Source organism: Cricetulus griseus (assembly GCF_003668045.3).
Source record: "Cricetulus griseus strain 17A/GY chromosome 1 unlocalized genomic scaffold, alternate assembly CriGri-PICRH-1.0 chr1_0, whole genome shotgun sequence".
Classification (NCBI taxonomy): Eukaryota; Metazoa; Chordata; class Mammalia; order Rodentia; family Cricetidae; genus Cricetulus; species Cricetulus griseus.
The window spans coordinates 232,716,323-232,730,528 of record NW_023276806.1 but is presented as its reverse complement, the minus strand read 5'-3'; the positions used below and the strand labels follow the sequence as shown (position 1 = coordinate 232,730,528).

The window sequence follows — 14,206 nt, the reverse complement described above, 5'->3', positions numbered from 1 at the left end:
GTTCTTTTGGTGGCTTCCTGGAGTCCTCCTTGCTGTTTTGTTTTGTTTTTTATGACTTTGGCCCAAATTGGGCTCTTTTTTTTTTTTTTTTAAAGATTTTATTTATTATGTATACAACATTCTGCTTCCATGTATATCTGCACACCAGAAGAGGGCACCAGATCTCATTACAGATGGTTGTGAGCCACCGTGTGGTTGCTGGGAATTGAACTCAGGACCTCTGGAGAGCAGTTGGTGCTCCTAACCTCTGAGCCGTCTCTGCAGCCCCTTTCTGTCTTTTTAAAACCATGGTTGTTTTTGTTACTATGCTGGCCGCGTCCCTCACACACCCTGCTCCGAGTTCAGACTCTGCCCTTCCCTTGTCCCTCCCCCTCCATCACTCTTCACCATGTTTTTCATTTTCATTTTTTTTTTTCCCAGACAGGGTTTTTCTGTGGCTTTGGAGGCTGTCCTGGAACTAGCTCTTATAGATCAGGCTGGCCTCGAACTCACAGAGATCCGCCTGCCTCTGCCTCCCGAGTGCTGGGAGTACAGGTGTGCGCCACCAACGCCCGGCTTCATTTTAATTTTTTTTAAATGTATTTTTATTTTATGTGCATTGGTGTTTTTGCTTACACATAAGTCTGTGTGAGGGTGTCGGATCCTCTGGAACTGGAGTTACAGACAGCTGTGAGCTGTCATGTGGGTGCTGAGAATTGAACTCAGGACCTCTGGAAGAGCAGCCCGTGCTCCTAACCACTGAGCCACGTCTCCAGCCCTCCTCTTTTTTGAGACTATAATTACATCATTTCTGTCTTCCCTCCAAACCCTTCCACCCTCCCTTCCTTAATCTCTTTCAAATTCATGGACACTTTATTATTACCACCTTATTTCTTTACGACAGACGGAGCCTGTCTCTAAACCTGGAGCTCACTGATTCAGCTAGGCTGGGTGGCCAGCAAGCCCTAGAGACCTCCTGCCCAGCACTGAGATTCCGGGAGTGGGCCTCTGTGCCCAGCTTTTCTGTGGGTACCAGGTCGCTGCAGAACACTTTACAGACAGCCATCTCTCAGTTCCTGCTTGTCGTTGAGACAGGATCTTGTGTAACAGGCTGGCCTTGAACTCATGATCCTCTTGCCTCAACTTCCTTAGCTGACAGTACAGGTCTGAATCGCTGGCCCAGCTCCTCTCCCCATCAGAGGAATGAGCCAACTGACCTGGAGTTGTAATTAGGTTTTTTGTTTGTTTGTTTGTTTGTTTGTTTTTCTAAGATTTTATTTATTATTTATACAGTCTTCTGCCTGCAGGCCAGCAGGTCCAGAGGTCCTGAGTTCGATTCTCAGCACCCACATGACAGCTCACAGCTGTCCGTAACTCCAGTTACAGACACTAGATCTTATTCAAGGTGGTTGTGAGCCACCATATGGTTGCTGGGAATTGAACTCAGGACCTCTGAAAGAACAGTCAAACCGCTGAGCCATCTCTCCAGCCCATAATTAGGGTTTTTAAAAAAAGAGACACTTGGGCTGGAGAGATGGCTCAGAGGTTAAGAGCACTGTCTGATCTTCCAGAGGTCCTAAGTTCAATTCCCAGCAACCACATGGTGGCTCACAACCATCTGTTATGAGATCTGGTGCCCTCTTCTGGTGTGCAGATATACATGGAAGCAGAATGTTGAATAAATAAATAAAATCTTAAAGAAAAAAAAAAAGACATCCTCAGCCGGGCACTGATGGTACATGTCTTTAATCCCAGCACTGGGAAGGCAGAGGCAGGCGGATCTCTGTGAGTTCGAGGCCAGCCTGGTCAACAGTGAGTTCCAGGACAGCCTCCAAAGCTACACAGAGAAACTCTGGAAAAAAAAGACTTCCTCTGACCTGCATTCTAATGATCACCGTGGGCCAATGGCTTCTCCTGTCACACCAGTTTCTGAGGTCATTATCAGGGTAAATGCAAAGCGTAGGGTTTGTACCTAGAAAAAAGAGAAATGTTAAAAGGCCCACAGAAGTTTTGACCTGAGTTATGGAAAGGAAGTCACCCCAAAGCAGTACGCTCCTGACACTGGGGACAGACAGGCTGTGTTCCTGCCTCCCTTTGTTGACACTGGGCATGGTAGCTCTGCTCACCCCTATCCAGGTTTGGCTCCCATCCCGAAGATCTGATCACTGTGCCTGAAAAAGCCTGTTATTACAGGCCACGGCTTTTCTGGTTTCAGGCCAGTTTGGGGTGTGAAGGATTTGTTTTCAGTCACGGTCTTATGATCTAAGCTGAAGATACAGCCACGAGCCTCCATGTTGAGTGCCCTGAATACCAGCAGCATGCTAAACGTGGGACACAGTCCTCGTGCAGACACCTGTTTGGGTGACAGATGGCATTCTGGAGAAAGTAAGCCATGAGAATCAGGGAAGAAGGGGCAGTGTCAGGGGGACCATGGAAGCAGGTGTGGGAAGGGAAGATTGCTGGTGCGGTGTGAGCTGTGCGCTCAGGAGTCAGACAGCTCTGCTGTCAATGGCCTCTGTGATACCGGACCATTTGCCAACCCCAGTTACCTCGTTCATAAGCAAATTGTGTATGGCCCAGAGCTTGAGGTATTATGGTGTGATTGTGAAATGCCCCCCCCCCCCAAGGACTCATGCTAAAAGCCCAGGTCACAAGCCAGTGGCACTATTTGGGAGGTCTGGAAACATGGAGACTTAGCTGGAGGAACTAGGTCTCTTGGGGCTGTCTTGTCCCTGGCACCTAGCTGCCATGCTCTGTTTCTTGTCCACCATGGGCTGTGCAGCCGTGCACACGCACACGCGTCTGAGACAGAGCAGCTGTGTGCATGCACACGCCTCCGAGACTGAGCAGCCTCTGAGATTGAGCAGCCGTGTGCATGCACGCATCTGTCTCTAAGCTGTTGCTGTCGGGTGTTCTGTCACTGGCGTTCAGGACTGCACTCAGCTCAGTAACAGTACAGCACATGAGCAGTAACGTGACAAGCCATCAGTGCGGTAAAACCAGATCCGGAAAGCCAAAACAATGATGGAAGGTGTAAGGGTAACCCAGCCTACAGAGTGGCTTCAAGACCTGCCTGGGCAACGTAGTGAAACCTGGTCTCAAAAAGCAACTGGGCATGGTGGTGAACACCTTCAATTCCACCACTGGGTCCCTGTGAGTTTGAGGCCAGCATGGTCTACATATGAGTTCCATGATAGACTGTTTCAAACATACATATATGCGTACATACATGCATAGCAAAGGGCTGGCAAGATGGCTTGACCAGTAAAAGCATATGCCACCAAACCTGATGACCTGAGTTTGATTGAGTTTGGTCCCCACGGCCCACATGGAAGGAGACAGACAATTGCTGTCCAATTGGCAGGTGTAGTGACAAGCACGCCTCTAATTCTAGCACTGGGAAGGCAGGGCAGGCAGAGCTCTTGAGTTCAATCAAACCAGACTGACCTACATAGTTTCAGGCCAGAAAGGGTTATACAGTGAGACCAGTCTCAAAAAGATGTTATAGCAAGCCCTACAGTAGTGGAGCACGCCTTTATTCCCAGCACTTGGAAGGCAGACACAGGCAGTTCTTGGTGAGTTCGAGGCCAGCCTGGTCTACAGAGTGAGTTACCAGGACAGTCAGGACTGTTACACAGAGAAACCCTATCTTGAAACCCCCCCCAAAAAAAAAAGTTTAAACAGTAGTGGGCACACAACTTGGTGGCAGAAAATTAGCCTAGGATGTGCAAGGCTCTGGGTTTGAACCCCGGTGTTGACAGAAAAGGCTCGGGGTGAAGTGGTCCTTCCCAAGGGAGAGATACCACCTGAGGGTTTAGGAGGATGAGGTAGCCCTGGCTGAAGGAACACCTTTGCCTGGGCTGTGCTTGTTGGCCATGAGTTTGCTGTTTTGGAACATGGTGGCATTGGTGGGCAGTGCTGTGGGAAAGGTGAGCTGGGGTCAGGTGGCCTGGCAGGGAGGTGCTGCACCACTGCCCCTCAGCAGAGCCCTCAGGGCTCCAGACCCTGCTCCCTTAGTCCGTGCAGCCCTGCGATGTACAGGGAATGGCAGGGCATGGGATGACCTGCGGAGACTGGCAGCTTTCAGTGATGCAGTGACACTCCAAGGACAGCTAAGACGACTTGGAAGTACTCAGAGAAGCGAGCACAGGGGAGCTCTGCCCTGTCACTGCGACTTAACATATGGCCAGGCATGGTGGCACACCTCTTTAATCCCAACACACAGGAGGCTAAGGCAGGTGGATCAAAATTCGAGGCCAGTCTGGTCTACATGGCCAGTTCCAGGCCAGCCAGGGCTACACAGCAAAACCCTATCTAAATGAGTAAGTTTCAGAGAAATATCCCAGGCAGCGGTTCTTCAGTCAAGCCTGAGCACCTGACAACCGAACCTGCTGCTGCTCTCCCCAACACTGACGTTAGAAAGCCCGTCAGTGAGGACCGGGACTCTGGTCATCATACACCCCATGGGATCTCAGTCAACAGGTAGTGCAATTGGCCGTCTGTCCATTGCTGTAACAAATATAAGGCGACTTAAAAAGAGAACGTTGGGGCTGGAGAGATGGCTCAGAGGTTCAGAGCACTGACTGCTCTTCCAGAGGTCCTGAATTCAATTCCCAGCAACCACATGATGGCTCACAGCCATCCATTATGAGATCTGGTGCCCTCTTCTGGTGTGCAGATAGACATGGAAGCAGAATGTTGTATACATAATAAATACAATCTTTTAAAAAAAAAAAGAGAGAGAACGTTTATTTTAGTACATTTTCAGAAGTCTTAGCCTGCTTAGTTGATCCTGTTGCCTTTTCTTTCTTTTTATTTATTTTTTGAGACAGATTTCTCTATGTAGTCCTGGCTGGCTGGCCTACAACTCACAGAGATATATCTCTGTCTCCAGAAAGCTGGAATTAAAGACATGCATCACCATCCATACCCAGCTTCTTTGAGGTTTTGGTTTGGTTTGGATTTTTTTTTTTTTTAAGTCCACACTAGCCCCACACTGGCTCCAAAGCCCATGGCAATCCTCCACAATCTGGTAGTGTGAAGCCACTGACCAAGCCTTTAGGGCCTAGACTCTGGAGGATAGCCCAGCCCAGACCCACCTGAGCAAGCACGGGTAGCGCCCAGACAAGTGTCTGCAGAGAGACCGTCCAGCAGCCACTGAGGTGTTTGCCACATGTGTCAGCTGTGACAAGGTTACAGGCAAGGCAGCAGTAACCAGGTGTAGTACTCAGGCCTGTAACCCTGGCTCTCAGGTTGCAGAGGCAGGAGGGTCTCAAGTTTGAGGCCAGCCTGGGCTACATAGAGAATTGCAGACTAGCGTGGACTAAGAAGCAAGGTCCCAGCTCACACATGGGTACTCACACTCTCTCTCTCTCTCTCTCTCACACACACACACACAGGAAAGGATCCACTAAAAACAAATGTTAGGTGACAAGCATGTGAAATTATTTTCTTGGGCCAAGCAGGACTGAGCCAGGGGGTCACTCATGTGCCATTAATTCCCCCTCCTCATTGTCCTGACTTTCTGAAGATTGTAACTGCAGCCCTGCCCAGTGGCTTCACCTCTCCTCTCCCACCCCGGGTGGCGGTGGCAGTGGTAACACTTCTGCCTTTTTCCTTTAGTTAATTGGCTCTGACCTCCTGCCTGATGCCTGGCCACTCCTGTGTCCTGGAGCCTCCTGTAATTCTCCGAGTGCAAGGCTCCCCCACAGTGCTCCCTGTTCACAGGCTCTGTGCCCCACTTTGGGAGCAATCTCAGATCTTTGCCTCTAAACTGGACTGTGTCCCCTTGGACGTGACCCCATTCTAAAGGCGCTTTCAGAGAACCGACACTCCCTATAGCTGAATATTACAAAGTGGGTTCCTGGGAAACTTGGGCTAGAGAAAACAAAGCCAAATAGCATCAGTTTTTTTGTTTGTCTGGCTTTTCTTTTTCTTTCTTTTTCCTGAGACAGGGTTTTTCTGTGTAGCCCTGGCTGTCCTGAAACTCACAACCTGTGGGATAGACTAAGACCTGTCTCAAAAACCTGTATTCCTTGACCTTTTGTCTTAAGTTTTCAAATATGAAACACATTTGTAATTTGTGATGCTCCCTGGGTCAGTTCTGGGCAGTTTTCAGTTAAAGATATTTTTTATTATGAGCTGGCTAATTTTCCTGCTTACTTGCAATACCTCTAAGTTTTTTTTTTTTTTTTTGTTTTGTTTACTAGTTTGAGAAATACTATCTCGAAAAACCAACCAAATAAATAAAAAGATCAGGTAGTAGCTTATAGGGCATTTTCTTAATTTGTGATCAGATGGGAAAGAGTAAAGCCCATTGTGGGTGCTATCATCCCTGGGTTCTATAAGAAGGCAGGCTGAGCAAGCCATGGGGAGCAAACCAGTAAGCAGCACCCTCCATGGCCTCTGCATCAGCTCCTGCCTCCAGGCTCATATCTGACGTGAGTTCCTGTCCTGACTTCCTCTGATGATGAACAGAGGTGTGGAAGTGTAAGCCACATAAACCTTTTTCTCCCCAAGTTGCTTTTTGGTCAGGGTGTTTCATTGCAATAATAGAAACCCTAACTAACACACACACAAAACAGAATCTAAAACTGTAAACTCAGCTCTGGAGCAACTGCTAGCACAGAGCTGTCCAGAAGAGACTCAGTGGCCAACATGCTCCTCTGGTCCTTTGCCAGAGGCTGACTGACACACTCCTCGGGGCCTCAGGCGCTCCCTGCTCCTCCTAAGTTGTCAGGGTTCTGTCCTTTGCACACACTCACAAACGCGCCTTCCAGACATTGAGTGTCTAACTGCAGCTGGGCAGTAATCACAGCGTTCTGTAGATGGATGCAGAAGTCTGGAGAGTTTGAGGCTAACGCCCCGTGAAACCTCCGGAGGAGAAAGAAGCTGGGTATGTGGGCAGCCAAGGGGGCCCAGCCTCTCATCTCAGGCTTGCTCTGACGTCCCTGAAGGTCAGCCAGAAGCCTACAGTGGTGTCTTGTCTCCTTGCTGAAGGTGACAGCAGATGCCTGGGGCCTTCTTTGATTCTTTCCCTCTGCTGATCCTCCCCTGTTGGGTTGGCGTCTGAGGTGAGAGCTGGTCAAGGTTCCCATCTACCCCATGCTTCCTTGTTGGGTCTACCTGCACACCAGACCTGCGCTCCTCATGCAGTCTCCTCTAGGAGGGTCAGAGGAAACGCAGGCCCAGTCAGACAGAGCAACTCACAACACCCTTGCCAGGCTGTAAGTAGGAAGTGGGCCTCGTTCTGGGCACCTCTCAGCTGCCCTTGGGGTTCCTCTTCAAGAAGAGGGCACCTGGGTTGTCTCTTGTCCTCGTTAGCACCTGATGACCCAGGAGGCTGCAGCCCGTTTCAGTGCCACCAGCCCCAGATGGCTTCCAATCCAGGCTGGACTCTTCCGCCACTTGTCACTCTGAATGGGGGAGGAGGGTCACATGCAGGGACTGCAGGTAACCCTGCCTGCTGGTGTGGTGGCATAGGCCTTTAATCCCAACACTCTGGCAGGTGGAAAGGAGAGGGGAGGTAGGTGAGAGGAGGAGGAAGGGAGCGGAGGGGGGGGGAAATGGAGAGCGAGAAAGAGGCTTGCTCAGTGGGCAGAATGCTTGGCTAGCGTTCAGGACGCCTGTTATCCCAGCGTTCAGGTGGTGACTTGAGGGTAAGAGGATCAGGAGTTCAAGACTAGTCTGGGCTGCATGAGACAGAGTCGGTGCTATCCCCGTGGGCATGGTGATACATGCCCACCCAGCACCCAGGAGGCCCCAAAACCACATGGTTGTCCAGCCCCCCGCCCCCAGGGAATGGTTACAGACAGACGAAAAAAAAATTGCCATCAATTTTTAAAAAGATTTATTTGATTTATATGTGTTTTGCCTGTGCCACCTGCTGGTTGGCGGAGGTGAGAAGAGGACGCTGCAGCCTCTGGAAATGGTTGTGTGAATCTCCCGGGTGCTGGGGACCTAACCGCAGTCCTCTGTGACAGCGGTCAGTGCTCTTAACCCCTGAGCCATCTCTCCAGCCCAAACTCAAGTCTTACTCAGACTTCTCCAGTCTGCATGATGATCAGACCACGACAGCATGGACCCAAGCCGCCCGGGACCCAAACAAGCGGCACCCCGGGGCTCCACCTGTGTTTTTCACGCCCTCAGCGGTGGGGGGAAGCTCGGAGGAGCTTAGCGTTCGGGCCACAGGACGTGCAGGGCTCCGGTCGCGCGCCACCATTATGTCGGCTTCACCGCATGGTGCTCTGCAGGTGGCCCCCGCGTCTGCACCCGGACACAGCCCAGCACGCCGGCTCACGCCGAGACCGGGCCACGGGGACTCTGCGGTGAGCGCACAGCGCCCGGGTGCAGCCCGCAAAACGCCGCTCGCCCACCGGCCCGGTAACCTTCCCGCGGCGCGGCGCTCTGCCGCCCCCTGCTGCCGCGGCGTGGACACTGCAGGCCCGCCCAGCGGCCTCCGGATTGGCCGCGAGGCGGGCGCGGGCGCCGAGGCCCCGCCTCCCGTCCGGGTTCTTTGATCACGCGCCGCAGGGCTCTTCCGGGGCCGGAGCCCAACCCGCGGGGCTGCTGTCGGGGCCGCACGGCGGGAGGTAAGGCTCGGCCGGCCCGGATCGGATCGGATCGGATGGCCGCGGGGCGCCGCGCTCCAGGCCGCCCCAGCGGGCAGCGGGCCTCCGCACTGCCCCGCCCGCCCCGGCCGCGGTCCGCCCGCCCGCCGCCGCCGCTCGCGGCTGGGAACCGGCGACGCCGGCCCACGGACGCGGGGCAGTTAGTCCGCTCCGCTTCCCCCGGAGTCCGGGACAGGAGCTTGGGCCGTCTGGTTCCCGCGGATGCGAGCCGTCCGTCCGCTCACCTCTGCCTGTCAGCCGGCCCCGAGGGGAGGGACATGGGCGGAGCCCCGGGTGCTGGAGGCCGGTGACATCACCCAGAAGATCGTGTCCCCCCCAGTACCCGAGACCGGAGCCGAGGGCCGTGTCCAGGGCCGCGTCAGGGGGCAGGAGGGTGGGGAGCGCAGGCCGGGAGCGCCGAGCCTGCAGTGGGGACGAGAGCAGGCAGGCGCCTCCTGTCCAGCCTCTTCCTCCATTCGGCCTTAACCCTCCCCGCCCCCCTCAGTTGACTTCTGCAAACGTCTAGCGGGCACCTGAGCTGGGCCACACCCTCGAGTGCCTGCGCCCTGGGCAGGAAGCAGGCGGGCCCGGTGGGACCTGGGCCTGCCTCCCCTTGGTGCTCAGAGCCATGGGTACCTGGGTGTTTCATCCCAGCGTTCCGCCTTAAGTTCTCCTGGATCTCCACTCCAGCCCTTGGGGAGGGATGCAAACCTGCCTGTCACCACTAAGTACGACTGATAACCTCGCTTCCTCCTCCCCAGGGAGCCCAGGGGAGGCGCCCTCCCGAGGCCACCGCTGCTCATGCAGACCACTCAGCCATCTGGCTACTGATGTCATGAGTAACACGACAGTGCCCAATGCCCCCCAGGCCAACAGTGACTCCATGGTGGGCTATGTGTTGGGGCCTTTCTTCCTCATCACCCTGGTCGGGGTGGTGGTGGCTGTGGTAAGGAGCCCTCACATCAGACGTGGCTAAGGCAGCTGCTGGGTGGGCCTGGCCTGGTGCCCACAGCATCTCAGCTGTAATTTAAGGGAGTGGAATTGGGTCCTCAGGATGGGCCACGCTGACCTCCCGGCTTCCACAGTCCCATGTCTCTGTTACAGGTGATGTACATGCAGAAGAAGCAGCGGTGAGTGTCCCCTCTGCCAGGCTTTGATAGTCACTGGAGAGGCCCTGTGATGGCCTAGGGGATCTCTAGCTTGCGGGAGGGGAGCAGGCACCAGTGTCAGATGAAACAGGGCCTGGGCTGAGCCTCGCCCCCCTCCCCATTCCCTAGGGTGGACAGGCTGCGCCACCACCTGCTCCCCATGTATAGCTACGACCCCGCGGAAGAGCTCCATGAGGCTGAGCAAGAGTTGCTGTCTGACGTGGGCGACCCCAAGGTGAGAACATTCTCAGTCGAGCACAGCACTGCAACTGGAGACTGTTCTGCCCTCACTGGACTGGCCAGATACCTCTAGTAAATGCTGGGCAACAGGGTGGCTGGAGCCGTTTGCTTTTCTCCTCCTCACAGGTGGTTCGCGGCTGGCAGAGCAGCTACCAGCACAAGAGGGTGCCCTTGCTGGACATCAAGACGTAGACTGGTCATGCTCCCTCCCCCCATGCTACCCACCCAGACAGGTGCAGGGTATCTATTGGGGAAGCACCCTTGGCTGGTGCCAGGCCAAGCCGGCCTGGCACTTAAAGAGTGGGTGGCTGGGTGACAGCTTTGCTTCCTCTAGCCTGCTTGGAGTTGGTTTTGCATAATCCAAGAGGCCTCTGAAGTTGTTCCCATGGTGACAGGCTCAGATGTATAGTATCCAGTGTATATATTTTGTAAATAAACTTTTGTGGCTTCAAGTTGCCCTGGCTGTGTGGGGAAGAGCAAGCTGCCTGCAGCACCTTACCCCTCTTGACTGGTTTATGCCCTGCTAACCCCCACCTCACACCAGAAACTGTGTCCAGAAAAGGCTTTTTTATTCAAGTAACTGCAAATAGGAAACCAGAGGGGGAGCCCCAGGCCGGGACAAATACTGGCCACCCCTCCCCCACAGAACAAGGGGGGGAGGTGGACCTACACCCTTTTCCCATCAAAATGGGCCCACCTCCTCACTCTGCTGCAGCATCCAAGGGGCAGGGCCCCATCTTCCCTGGGGTGGTTGGTAACCAGCCTGCTGCGCCCCAGCCCCCCTTTCCCCTAGAGTGTCTGGGGAGAATGCAGGCAGAAAGGGAGGATGAACTCTTGGCGCTGGTAGCAGCAGCAATGGTGGGTATCTAAGAATGAACATTGAACAACAAAAAAACAACACAACTGTCCAGAGGTAGTTTGTGAACAGAGGAAAAGATGAACCAGAACCTTGGGGGTGGGGGCAGGGAGGAGCAAAAGGAGGGGGGCAAGGCTAGCTCCTTAGTGCCCCTCTGGAGGAAGGGGAACAGCCTAGAGTCCGAGTGGGGGAGGTGAGTTGGCGCCCCATCTGCCTCACGGGGACATCACCCTGGAGATGGGTGGTGACTCCCATCTGTCGCTGCATTGGGTCCCAGGTGAGAACATGGTGGGTGGAGCCACCATGCCCTACTTCCTGTAGCCAACCTAGTGCTGCAGAGTCTAGGTAAGGTGGGGCAGAAGTGGCTGAGAAACCCACCTGGTGAGTTTGGTGGGGGCGGGCGTGCTGGGACCTAAGCATCCCGGCGCTGACCACACCTGCTGCTAGTCCAGTCAACGGGGCTTGTCAGATGGGGCTGGGGCCCTTTAAGGCCAGGGAATGCTCCCGGGACCCTCCCTCTCTCTACAAGGAAGCCAGGAAGAGCAGAGCAGAAGGGACAGGCAAAACAAGGAGCCCAGAGAGCACTGTCTCTAAGGGAGGTGCGCAGCAGGACAGGCTGCGGCTAAGAGGAAGTTAGCCTTGTCGGGAGAGGGCAGGTGTGTTGGGGAGGGCACATGGGCTGAGCCAAATCCTGCTCCCGTGGGTGCGGCAGTCGCAGAGCCTGCAGCTGGGCAGAGCCTGCAGCTGGTGCGGTAGTGTGCGGTGGGGGTGGGGAGGGGCCTGGGAGCCGGGCTTCCAGGCCCAAGGGAAAGCTGCTCCTTTGATGGCCAAGGAGCAGGCGGCACTGCGCGTGGTCACTGCTCCTCCTCCGAGGACTCCTGGGAGATGCCCTCCTCTTCCTCCTTCTCCTGTGGGAGGCAGAACAACTCTGGGCCTGGCCCTCCTTCTCCGCCAACACCCCTCCCTCCCAGGCTCTCTCCTCTGCAGAAGGGGGATGAGTCAGGGCTGAGTGTGTGGGTGACTCAGCAACCTCCACGCTGCTTTTCATTCATAAAAATGAAGGATTTAAAGGGAGGAAAAAAACCACACACACACACTTGCTCTCACAGGCCAGACCAGGCACCTAGCCCAGGCCTGTGCTGAGGGCTGAGGAAGTGGTGAGCTCTCCAGGGAGGAGGCAGAAGGGCAAGAGACAGAAACAGGAGGGGAGCCAATAGGTGACTTAGGGCAGGTGTGGGCTGCTTAGGTGCCAAGAAGGCCTGGGGTAGCCACTGGTGATCTTGTGAGCCAGGGTGGGAAGGAAGTGTGTGCCCTAGGGGCTCACTCACTGGATGGGAATGTTGGGACACCACAGGGCCAGGCCCCACAGTGCCAGGCAAACTCCAAAACAACTAACTAGTTTCCTGTTACTCATTCCTGGGGTCTTGCCAGCAGGGCCCCCAGCCCCTCCACCAAGGGTGGCTCAGCTCAAGGAATGATCTTGCTTGGACAGCTTGGAAACAGGCTAAAAGAACAGTAGCATGGAGGCAGAGGTCCCTGCGGTAGTCCCCATACAGGAAGGGGCCATAGGACATGCTTCCCCGTACAGATCTGCACTTCCTGGTCTTTCCTAAAGGGCTCTAGTAAGGGGGGGGGGGCAGAACCCAAGGACCCCTCCCACAGTGGCATCTGAAATTAGGAATGTTTTTCTGGGGACGAGGGATCTTCTAAACCAAAGATAACCCCAATCTCACGTAACAGGTTTCATGCATGCTCACCAAACACCCCTGGCCACACTGGGGGCATTGTTAACACTGCACCCCCTCCACAAGAACCTACCAGTTTCTTGGGTCTGCCCCTTGGTTTCCTCCCTGGAGCTGTGGTAGCTTTCTAGAGTCAGAAGAGAAAAACAAAAAAATACTCAAGTCAGAGTGCTGTTCAGCACTCAACAGTTTCCTAAAGCCTGATGTGAGGGGTGATGGGCCTGGCTTGGGGCTGCCCAGGACCACCAGCAGGTCCACCCCGGTCCAGCTGCTGATGACTGGACAGCCCACGCCCCCACACCCAACACACACACACACCCCTACTCCCTCCTCAAGTGACTCAGAGGATATGAGTCGTGTGTTAAAAAATAAAAGAAAAACAAAGACCACTTTTTCCGCAAGGCTGATGCCACCGTGACTCTGGCCCTTCCTGTATGTCCTCAGGATGAACAGAAGGTGACAGTCCCAGCCCAGAGCTGGCACAGGCCTTCATTTTACAGACCTGAAAAGCTGGAACACCTAACTTGGTTTCCCCACTGTCCTGAGCACCTTAATTTCCACAATTAGCAAAGGATGCCACGGAGAAGGTCCTCACCCGTGTCTTGGCAGCGCCCTTGTTTTTGCTTCCCTTTGGTCGGCCCCGAGGTCTCTTCGGTGTTGGCACTTCACTGGGCTCCTTCTGCAAAGGTATGTGGGAGTCAGGGACATGGTAACAACCAAACTGTGCCCCTAAGAGCGCCTAACCTAGGAGCCCATAGGAGATGCAGCAGGCAAAGCCCTGGGGATTCCACACTTGCCTGACCATCATCAAGATAAGAAACCAGAGACCTCTGGGCAAGATGTCACTGGAGCAGGGAGGCCACTGTCAGATGGCCCTGATCAACTCTATCATCACCACCAGCACTCAAGAATTTGAGCCAGGAACACAGTGCTTGAGGCCACCCTGGGCAAACTATCTCAAGAGAAGCCAGCCTTGGCCCAGTGACCACCACCAGGTCCAGTAATCAGGATGGAAAGCAGAGGGGCTGAGCTTACAGGCCTAGCCAACTATGACAACCTGGTAGGGACAGCCTGCCACCTCCACAGGGCCACCAGCCTCCCTCACTTGGGAAGAGGGCATCCTGCTGGCCACCCTCCAAGGGACCTCACCCGGGGCTTCAATGCCCATGAACAGAGCCAGGGGAAAAAACACCCCCCCCAACACACAGGAACTCTTTCCCACCTGACATCAGAACAGAAATGGACAGCAAGGATGTAGAAACAGGACAGCAACTTGACAAGACTTGATCACAAGTGTAAAACTGTACAGCTACAAGCCAGCGGAAGAGCCAGGCCCTTGGCTCCATTCTGCGCAGGGCAAGAAGTATTCAAGTATTTTTAAGGCAGGACCTGGCCTTGCTGATTGATGAGCCTGCCTGGGCCCACATCTGCCTCCACTCTTCTGAGTGGATGTGAAGACAGGGGTGGCTCTCCATGCTATGATGCTCAACACCAACTTCTTTTGAATGGTTCTCAGAGGCCGCCCTGAACACCTTTGGGCAACGAGCACACACAGGGATGGGAAACACACACAAACACAAGGATACAGCCGTGTCCCTCCCTGCTGGGGTGCCAGGCACCACCCGAGCCCAC

The 14,206-nt window shown here is 54.5% G+C and overlaps 2 protein-coding genes across 5 annotated transcripts in view; one reads left to right on the top strand and one right to left on the bottom strand.

Annotated features, from left to right (window-relative positions):
* The first annotated feature begins 8,476 nt into the window (after positions 1-8,476).
* On the top strand, positions 8,477-10,428 carry Smim29 (small integral membrane protein 29). 4 transcript variants are annotated; one of them, XM_027389003.2, is made up of 5 exons: positions 8,477-8,570; positions 9,350-9,474; positions 9,693-9,718; positions 9,866-9,971; positions 10,103-10,428. In XM_027389003.2, exons 2-5 carry the CDS (start codon positions 9,424-9,426, stop codon positions 10,166-10,168), a joined length of 249 nt encoding a protein of 82 aa, XP_027244804.1. In that variant the 5' UTR covers positions 8,477-8,570; positions 9,350-9,423; the 3' UTR covers positions 10,169-10,428. The 4 variants fall into 4 exon arrangements, with proteins under 4 accessions (XP_027244804.1, XP_027244803.1, XP_027244802.1 ...); XM_027389002.2 differs by having other exon boundaries at positions 8,484-8,570; positions 9,350-9,534; XM_027389001.2 differs by lacking the exon at positions 8,477-8,570 and having other exon boundaries at positions 8,742-9,474.
* A 1,258-nt stretch (positions 10,429-11,686) lies between these two features.
* Hmga1 (high mobility group AT-hook 1) overlaps positions 11,687-14,206 on the bottom strand; it is a 2,694-nt gene continuing 174 nt past the window's right edge. The window contains 3 exon segments of the mRNA NM_001244028.1: positions 11,687-11,740; positions 12,651-12,701; positions 13,170-13,253. Coding sequence (NP_001230957.1) covers positions 11,687-11,740; positions 12,651-12,701; positions 13,170-13,253 — 189 coding nt within the window.

What these genes read in the sequence shown, in the direction of transcription:
- Smim29 (XM_027389000.2), top strand. Translation starts at nt 9,292, where the DNA reads ATGCAAACCTGCCTGTCACCACTAAGTACGACTGATAACCTCGCTTCC. An exon ending in TCGGGGTGGTGGTGGCTGTG is followed by an intron (nt 9,535 to 9,692) that starts GTAAGGAGCCCT and finishes TCTCTGTTACAG; the next exon opens with GTGATGTACATGCAGAAGAA. An exon ending in CTGACGTGGGCGACCCCAAG is followed by an intron (nt 9,972 to 10,102) that starts GTGAGAACATTC and finishes TCCTCCTCACAG; the next exon opens with GTGGTTCGCGGCTGGCAGAG.